Source organism: Panulirus ornatus, chromosome 21 (assembly GCF_036320965.1).
Source record: "Panulirus ornatus isolate Po-2019 chromosome 21, ASM3632096v1, whole genome shotgun sequence".
In the NCBI taxonomy this organism is placed as follows: domain Eukaryota; kingdom Metazoa; phylum Arthropoda; class Malacostraca; order Decapoda; family Palinuridae; genus Panulirus; species Panulirus ornatus.
The window spans coordinates 1,221,038-1,231,381 of NC_092244.1; the positions used below are offsets into that span (position 1 = coordinate 1,221,038).

At 38.4% G+C, this 10,344-nt stretch overlaps 1 protein-coding gene across 7 annotated transcripts in view; it reads right to left on the reverse strand.

Moving 5' to 3' along the window:
* Positions 1-1,871: 1,871 nt before the first annotated feature.
* LOC139756246 (tetratricopeptide repeat protein 5-like) overlaps positions 1,872-10,344 on the reverse strand; it is a 99,795-nt gene continuing 91,322 nt past the window's right edge. For all 7 annotated transcript variants that reach the window (XM_071675433.1, XM_071675435.1, XM_071675428.1 and 4 more), the window contains 3 exons: positions 10,021-10,137; positions 5,653-5,853; positions 1,872-3,306 (listed from right to left, as the gene is read on the reverse strand). In XM_071675433.1, coding sequence (XP_071531534.1) covers positions 3,187-3,306; positions 5,653-5,853; positions 10,021-10,137 — 438 coding nt within the window. In that variant the 3' untranslated portion in view covers positions 1,872-3,186. The remainder of the gene's footprint in view (positions 3,307-5,652; positions 5,854-10,020; positions 10,138-10,344) is intronic.

A 10,344-nucleotide genomic window follows, 5' to 3' on the forward strand; every position in this document is an offset into this window, starting at 1 on the left:
GTTGTCTTTTCCTAGCGCTGCCTCGCACACATGAGGGGGGAGGGGGATGGTATTCCATGTATGGCGAGGTGGCGATGGGAATGAATAAAGGCAGACAGTGTGAATTGTGTGCATGGGTATATATGTATGTGTCTGTGTGTGTATATATATGTGTACATTGAGACGTATAGGTATGTATATTTGTGTGTGTGGACGTGTATGTATATGGACCATTTCTTTCGTCTGTTTCCTTGCGCTACCTCGGAAACGCGGGAGACAGCGACAAAGCAAAAAAAAAAAAAAAAAAAAAACTTGAAGGCTATAGACACTTTATCTAGAGCTGTGGCAAATTGTTTCATAAGGCCTAACTTATGTGTAGTAGTGGCATCAACACCTTCTGGGGTTCCACTAGTGGCTCCCACTTGATGTTCATCCCCACAGAGAATTTGGTCTGCTATGGCCAGTCCTGCCTGTAGTAGTGCTACATGGGGTCCCTGTTGTCCCATAGGCAAAGACAGCAGAGAAACTTGGTAAAACCGCCTTGGAGATCCATCAGGAGTGTCACCATTTTGAAGTCTTCAGTGACCCCCCAGCAGTACTCATCATACTTCAAGGTGTCTAGCAAGGTCTTGACACTGTTGTATTCTTCTTTGAGGTGCACAGAGTGAGCCATAGGAAGAGACGGGTACTTGTTCCTATTATGAAGTAGCATGGCAGTGAGGCTCCTGGATGAGCTGATGGGTTACAGGCGATTCTGACTTCCTCGAACAGACTGGTTACATTGTGGCAGAAGCAGAGCCCATCTTGACTGGTGAACAATCTGGAAAAATCCAGATGAAGCTTCCTTTGATCTGTGATTCACACACTTTCATCCAAATTCCACTGCTTGAGCCTAAACGTCAAAAGCTCAGCATTGGACTGTTTGAGACCAAGATCAGAGATCAAGTCGAGATGAGGTCATTTTGGTTGGGGTAGTATGGGTTTCTCTCCTCAGCTGCAACCCTGAAATTGTAATTTGGATATACATCTTCCTTCCCTCTGACTACTATTTATATTACTGGAAACTTCAGCTACTCAGCACTAAATCTATCTGGAATGTTCTGAAAAATAGGTAAATTTCAAAATCTCACTGTCCTGATCAGAAGATCAAAGTTTCAAGGGAGTAATAGCCATTTTCTCTACTTTTTAGATATATTCATTTAGAAAATAACATTTATTACCCAGGTACAAAAAAGTATAATTTTTTAGAGTGTTATCAATATAATCAATCATTCACATTCTGATGATAATCTTATTTTTTCAAAAGTTTGTAAAATATCTCTTAGATAAATTTATTCTTAAGTTCTGATAAAGATGCTTCAAGACAGAAAAGTTTTGTTGAATAATAAACTTATTACCAGTGCATTAAGATTAATAAACTGAAAATTTATTGTGCCTAATCATGTGATTTTAACCTCTTCATCAGTGGCAGGCTTATGACATAGCTCTCCTTCCCTTTGTGGGAAGGTGGGGTTTACAAAAATAAAATGACTCGAAGTACTTCCCTTGATCACAGAAATGTACGAATATTTTATTTCAGTTTCTGGTAGATATTTTCAACAAAAGCAACATACATATTGAGAAATGCTGACCTTTATCAAAGAAATATAGCTGACTGCTCTATGGCAACAAAAAAAAAAATACAAAGATCAGTAATTCAAGATCAGTAATTGTATTAAACATCTCGTGCAAGAATTTTAAAAGGCTGGATCCAAGTGTATATCAGCCATAGAGAACGGAAAAAATGTAGAAACAGTATTAATGAGCCCCAATGAAAGGGTTACAACAGCTAGGAAAGATTAAGTTGTTAAAGATTGATAATATGCTCTTCTGGGTAAATAATATACAAAAAATTATTCTAAATTCTTACCCTTTATTCAGATATGCTGATTATTAATTAGTAAACAAAATTCTACCTGCTTGATCCATTGCATCATGCCTACTTTTTCTTCAGTACATACCACTTTTTCTCAGTGGCTGACAAGGAACCTGTTGAAAGTATTTTAGTGTTCTTCATCATTGTGAACAGGGATGATAAAATTTTCAAAGAAATAATCTGCTGGCTAGACTGATGATAACTTTAACTGGTTACATTTGCACAAAGTTGATTAAAGCAAAGCTTTGATACAGTCTGGTGTCCAGCTCAATATCCAAGGTAGGATAGTTTGTGCATTTTTCTGATGAGTTTTCACAGTGCAAAATGTTTCCTTTTTAATTAGTTTGAAAAGCTGATTTTCAGACTTCCAACACTCATGTGCACTGTGCAACTATTACAGGGTCATAAATATAAAGAGTGAAAGCACCTGCACAGCATCTTATTACTTTACCGCAGTTCCCTACAACACTTTTAAGCTTTAAACTTATTTCACTTGTAGTCTTAATTTTGCTTTCTATGCTTACTCGTATATTTTTTTACCACCAGCTCTTCAACCTAATCATCAAAAGGCACAAATTCGGTATTCAAATATCCAGAATTTAACACATAGATGATTCACACCTCTCACATTGTTATTGGTACCTGAGTTTCCAGTCTAAATCTCAAGTTATCTATCTATCTATTTCTGATGCTCATACTCTCCTGGAACTCCGATCAAGTGGGTGGTCATGACAAAATTCTTCACTAATTCCTGTCCTTGCATGCCCCAAAAGAGTGGATTTTGAAAATGCAAAATGGGACATTAAATATTCAAGAAATATGTTGTTATAATAATTACAGTAATACTTCTATTTACCATATACAATACTGTACAATATACATATAAACTACTATACATATACTGTAAGCAGTGTATATAATTTGCCTTTAACTTGCCAAAAAGCCTAACTCCATATTACCCAGTGCCACTTTATAATGTTACTGCAGTTCTACAGAAAGAATATTAGAAAGATTATAAGAAAAAATAAGTTCCTTAAAAATTGTCATATATCAAAATTTAAATTTAAATTTTATGGTACACCAAACTGTTTTAACTCAGGCTTCTCAAAGTCATGGGCCAAACTAACATATCTTAATTTCTGGGAGAGATCCAGCTTCTATGCACATGCACTTCATGGCTGTTTGACAGTTCTACATAAAAATTTTTTTTCCTTTGGTGGTCAGTGCCTGTTCACTTCATCCACTAATTGTTACTTTTCATTATTTAGCCTAAGGAAAAACATTGCTCGCAATCATTCTGGTTTCTGCTGAGACACAATCTGTGATGTAGCAATCTGATTGATGCCTACAGGTCGCTTATTTACAACCAACATCAGTGGCACAGCTACTCGCACCGACCGGAATGACAATGTCTGAAAAAGATTGATCGATAAGTGTTCTAAATCATGAACATTATAAGTATATGTCAGATAAAAACAATCACTGAAGGTAGTTCATATAAAAGCTCACTTGGTATTAAAGGAATATGAGTCCTCCCTGGAAAAAAAGACATTTGCAGCTTTTTATGAAAGGGCAATACATATTGGAAGCACTCTCAATATCTTAAAGGAATAGGGTACTCACTTGTAAAAAAACAGCTCTACACCTTTTTAACAAAAGGCTATACATAATAGTAGCTCTCAGGAGTTATTAATGAATACACTACTTACCCATTTTACTGCAATGTTTGGACTCATCCAAATGAAGGATTTACACCTATTGGCTGCAGAAGACAGATTTATCCTGCAAAAAATGTATCCTATGGCAACAATCACCAAATATGCACTAGGCACTGGTGCCATCTAGTATATGATAGACATGCTTTCATTGTTCTGAAGGTAAGTTACATGTGAAATATATGATATCTGTACAAAGATATATTTTTTGTATATTATTATACTTTCTCGATGTCTCCTGCGTTAGCAAGGTAGCGCAAGGAAACAGATGAAAGAATGGCCCAACCCATCCACATACACATGTATATACATAAATGCCCACACACTCGCATATACATACCTATACATTTTAATGTATACATACATATACATAGACATACATACATACACATGTCAGTTGTTGTTCGCTGATGATACAGCGCTGGTGGCTGATTCGGGTGAGAAACTGTAGAAACTGGTGACTGAGTTTGGTAAAGTGTGTGAAACAAGAAAGCTGAGAGTAAATGTGAATAAGAGCAAGGTTATTAGGTACAGTAGGGTTGAGGGACAAGTCAATTGGGAGGTATGTTTGAATGGAGAAAAACTGGAGGAAGTGAAGTGTTTTAGATATCTGGGAGTGGATTTAGAAGCAGATGGAACCATGGAAGCATAAGTTAATCATAGGGTGGGGGAGTGGCATTTAAAAATGTGTGGAAGTTGAGAATGTTGTCTTGGAAAGCAAAAATGGGTATGTTTGAAGGAATAGTAATTCCAACAATGTTACATGGTTGCGAGGCATGGGCTATAGATAGAGTTGTGTGGAGGAGGGGGTTGTGCTGGAAATGAGGTGTTTGAGGACAATATGTGGTGTGAGGTGGTTAGATCAAGTAAGTAATGAAAGGGTAAGAGAGATGTGTGGTAATAAAGAGTGTGGTTGAGAGAGCAGAAGAGGGTGTTTTGAAATGGTTTGGTCGCATGGATAGAATGAGTGAGGAAAGATTGACAAAGAGGATATATGTGTCAGAGGTGGAGGGAACGAGGAGAAGTGGGAGACCAAATTGGAGGTGGAAAGATGGAGTGAAAAAGATTGTGAGTGATTGGGGTGTGCAAGGAATAGAGTGAACTGGAACGATGTGGTATACCAGGGTCAATAAGCTGTCAATGGATTGAACCAGGGCATGTGAAGCGTCTGGGGTAAACCATGGAAAGTTTTGTGGGGCCTGGATGTGGAAAGGGAGCTGTGGTTTCGGTGCATTATACATGACAGCTAGAGAATGAGTGTGAACAAATGTGGTCTTTGTTGTCTTTTCCTAGCGCTACCTCATGCACATGCAGGGGGAGGGGGCTGTCATTTCATGTGTGGTGGGATGGCGATGGGAATGAATAAGGGCAGACATTATGAATTATGTACATGTCTATATATGTATATGTCTGTGTGTGTATATATATGTATACGTTGAGATGTATAGGTATGTATATTTGCGTGTGTGGACGTGTATGTATATACATGTGTATGTGGGTGGGTTGGGCCATTCTTTCGTCTGTTTCCTTGCGCTACCTCGCTAACGCAGGAGACAGCAACAAAGCAAAATAAATAAAAATACATAAAAAAGAAAAATTAGGCTAACTGATGGGAGTGAAAAATCCAGTCTGGTGCCAAGCAGCAAACATGCTGACAGTACAGGAATCCAATAGTACTTTATGAAATGCTAATGTCTTGGACTAAGTGGGTTGATGATGTCACCCCTGTGGCAGTCCAATTGCCTAAGGGTGGATCCAAACAAGCTTTTGCCATTATGGCTAAATGGTTAGCGAAGGGTAGGGATGGGAGTATTTCTTCACCAGAAATACCAAGGGTTGGAAGGTCTCAACCCTGATTAGCCTCTAGGTATCCAACACAGTAGAATGTTTCTCATGCTCCTGGTAAAGATTGGAGAAGAGAAAAGTAGTATCTGGAGTGAAAAATTCAAATCTTTTTTGAATGAGATAAGAAATGGAATTCATATCCTTTGTGTCAGTTAACATGTATAACTTCTGTCTCAAACATATTAGCAAATAACTCACTTCCTCTGCTGGGATTTCTATACGATGAGTTTTCAGCACAGGAGCAATAATTGCTACCGAGTCTCCAATCTTTACACCATATCCACTGGCCCAATTGTATACAGTAACAGCAATGCAAGAGCCTTCCTTGTCCACCAAGCACATTGAAAATGGGATTCCAGATTCAGGAATAACTGTGCTTACAACTTTCCCCAAGATAACCTGAAAAAATAATAATCTTAGACAAAGATCAATATGAAGGGACTTAAATTTATATCAATTATGTATTTTAATGAGTTATATCCAAATTATGACATTTTTTATTTGAAAGAGATGGCATTGAAAGAAAAAGCCTAGAAATAGGCTATTCTTGAATCATAAACTACAACAATATTAAAGATTAATGTAAGGTGTAGGCTTAAAATGGAGAAACAGTATAATACTGATCTCTAAGTCTCAAATTGTCCTAGGGACTTAAAGCTATCATCTTTCCTAAATGAACTAACACCAATTTCCTGTTATGATCAAAATCATGCTAAACATCCATAAAACCAATATCATGATTACTGATGCCACAGAGACAATCATTAATTTGCATGTCTTTGGCAGAAAGTAGTAAGCACACATGCTTAGGTAGATAGATAGGGCCATACCTACCCCCTTGTGTTAAGTGGGTAACTGACACAGCAGGATTTTTTCAAAGATATTTATAGTTGCTTGAGACAAGGCAATTCTGCAGACCAAAAAAGTGTATATTTGAATTCAAATGAGGGTGGGAAGAGGCAATCCTTCCATTTGCAGTTGGAGAACCGCACTGAGCATAACCAAGTGCAATTGCAGATCATATTGGGTTCAGTACCATCCACTCTTCACCCACTCCCCTTGTTTCATACTCTCACCCTCCACTCTTCATGCTAATTCTCCTGATATCTTTGCACATAGGCGTCTTTTTTAAGTTCCCTTATTTGCATCACTTTTATCCCGCATTTCAATTAACACATTTGCCTGATGGGTAAACGGCAGCAAGCTGAACTGAAAACAAGAGCTAGGAAATCATTCCTCTCAGCTACTTTCCACAAAGTCTTCTTCTTGAGAATTATGATACATCATAACAGGTGTTACAAGCTTAAATACAAAATCAGTGGATTAAGGAAAAAATTACTAAGATATTACTCCCTGATTGGTCCATTACCAGCACTGCTGCTAACTGGCCAATCACAAGAGCTCCATTTCTGTTCCTGTTTTGGCCCAGGTGAGGCTATCTGCTTGCTGTAATCATTTCTTTTAATGGCAATGTTTTCCTTTTATTTTTGTCCACTCTTTGGCAGAGAATCTTTGCATCACTTCATCTTGGCAAGTATTCCTCCCTGTCCACATGTACCAACAAAGTGTCTGGGTTGTGCACATACCTTACATCAGCTCTGTGCTCACATAGCCTCACCTGTAAACCATGCCCAGACTCATTATAATAAATCTTCCCACACCTTTTGCATGGGATCTCTTACATTATACTGTTCTTGTTGTTCTATGCCTTTTTCTTAGTCATCACAGTGTCTCCTATCTTTATTTCTAATGTGTTCACTATGTCCATGGATGTTATTCATAAAACCTTATTATGAGTTACTTGCTGTGAGCTGGATATCAAGTGTCTCTTTCTCCTGTTGTTATTCAGCTTTCACAACTAGATCTTCTATCCATATTCCTCTGTGCCTTTCCTATGAGTTTATGAGGCCATTGGGGTAACAAAGCTTCATGAATGATTCCACAGGAACTCTGGCCTTCACACTCAAAAAGCCCTTGAAAAAATTCCTTTAACTACCCCAGACTTAATCCAATCATTGTGCACTAATAGATGGTGAATAACAATATCCTTGAAAGTGGGTTTTCTACATATTGAGTGTCTTTGTCCTTCACTTGTTCTACGTAGTAGAATGTCCAGAAAAGCCTGACAGCCATCATCTATTGTGAACTGGATCTTGTGATATACAATAAAGAGTTACTGCAGAATGCAATGTAGGTGTGACTACAAGCACGTCATCAATATCTCTGAACCACACTGTACCCCTGTTCAAAGTATTCTTATAATGATCCTCCTCCAAGTTCTCCAAGTACAGAAAGGTCAATAAAACACTATGCAGAAAACTCATAGCCAGGCCACTAAGCTGCTTATACTCCTCCTTACAGAATGTTAAGAGTCTAAACTTAACATGATGCGAGACCAATTCCATGTAGTTCAGCTTAGGCAGAATTATCAAAACAAGACAAGGTATGGCCTACAGGTGAGACTACATGAAAACACAGCTGAAATTAGATATGACCTCAACAAATATGCTTTGATGGCACATGTGTATGAGGAGGGACCCTTGCCAAGGTGAAGGGATACAAGGATTTTACACCAAAGAGAAAACAAGAAGACATGGAAACCACTGGAAGCAGCCTACACTGCCATTACATGAAAAAAATAATCAAAGCAGACAGCTTCACTTGGGCCAGGATGGCAGCAGAAATCGTGCTCTGTAACTCACCAGTCTGCATCAGGAGAGAAGCAGTAACAGACCAGTCATAACACATCTCAGTTACCAATTCCTTGATCCATCACCTTTGTTTGGCACAAGCTTGTGTACCTGTCAAGATGTATCATTATTCCCTGAAGAAGATTTTGTCAAGACTAGTTGAGAAGATTAAACACCTATTTATTGCTTTGATTTCACCTTGTTACCTTTTACCCTTTTATCACTATGGCTAACATACATATACCAAAAACAAAAATGATTCACACATTTAGAATCATAATTCTAAAGTCATATAGGTACACCACTGATTTTCCGGCACTCTTGGTTCCAAAGCCTTGTCTGATTAACCATTTTGCCAGACCAACCGTGGTCAGGTAATAATAATTCAACACAACTCTAACCCACTGATTATACATCTGACATGTGTCTAAAGTATACCATGGACTGCTAGAAATTTGAATTAAACAAATATTAAATTTTTGAGCACCCTAAGATGGTAAGTTTGTCCTTAGATTGTTTGAATCCAGTGGCATATCTAGGGTATGGCAGGTAGGTCAGGTGCCCTGGGCGCCACTTGAAGGGGGCGCCAGTGGCGTAATGGCGTCCTGGATCCAGACAATGATTCGGATCTTAAAGATTTAGATTTCTTGACCATGAAAACATATCTTTAGCATGTGGAATAACATTGATATCATTACTGGTTCAATAGTTATTCACAAAAATTGATATTTCCATAATGGGTCCTGGATCCAGACAATGATTTGGATCACTCCCAAAATCCTTGTGTCATTTCTGACTTTCCCTGAAATTTTCATCAAAATTTGTTCATAACTTTTGTTGAAAATTGCTCACAGACAAACAAACAAATGCCAGTAAAATTATAATCTCCTTGACGGATGTAATAAAAATAAAAAATATTGGTGTCATATGCGTGGACAGGGGCACAATTTCAGTGCTTGCCATCGGCACTATTTCCCCTAGATACGCCCCTGTTTGAATCCTGTGGGGTCTTCGTCTTCTATTGTCAGTGTTTTCCTAAGTGTGCATCGCCAGAATAATGCAGTTTTGCATGCATTATACACCTGCTCTGGACTGAAGTGCTCATCAGCTACGAGTTTCACAAATTCATCCACATACTAGGCAGCTCCTTCGTGGTTTGCAGACCACTCTTTTCTGCACACTTTATTCATGGAAATTCCATGACACTTCTTGAATCTTTGAAGCCATCCTTCACTATAGTGACGCTCATGTTGCAATTTATGTTCTTTATGGAACAACTTAGCCTGTTCCATTATCATGCTACCTAACAACTCCACTCCATCACTCCGATGCTGTCAAAACCATTCTACCATCACTCAATCGTGCTCAGTACTCTTACCATCTTTCATAGTTTTTCTAATCATCATCTGCTTCTTGGAATCGCTGTCTGCATAGCATTTAAATATTTTCTCCCTGTGCTTCTTTATATCATAAACAGTTGATGAACCAATACTGCAGATGCCACACAGCTTACACACCAAAACATCAAGGTCCATTTTTTTCAACAGTTCTACTTTATCTTGGATCGATATGGACTGGTGTTTATGTTTGACACCATGACTGACACTCTCATATTTCTTAGAAGCATAGCCAGGGTTAAATCTAAGCAAAATAAGCTAAGAATCTCACAGAATGCAATATCACCACCAATGAGTGCAGTGTAAGGAATGTAAATAAGTGCGCCCTACACACAATGCCATCTGTGGCCACCCAGTAAATTAGTCTGGTGGCTGCAGTAATTTCAAGTTCCCTCACGTAATTTTGTTCAGAGTAAAGGAGGTGCCAAACCATCAGTTGCCAGAAAATCAGTGGTGTACCTGTACAGCCACCAACTCACCCTGTCCTGGTTGTTTCCCTCACCCAACAGTGACACTGGTATGAGGTCAGGCTTTTTCCCACCAGTGAGGTTTGTTCCAGCTTTCTCATATGGACCCAGTTGTGTTGTGTTGATATCCTGAAGAAACAATTATAATGCTAATTACATACCAAAGAACCTATCTGTACCTGACAATGAGCTGATAATATACAGTCTATCTTATCATCTATCACTACACTTGCCTATCTTACCATCTATCTCTGGGCTTGTCTACCTTACCATATATCTCTGGGCTTGAGCTGATGATATTCTGGGGAATCTACTTTAACTTAAAGTCAGCATATT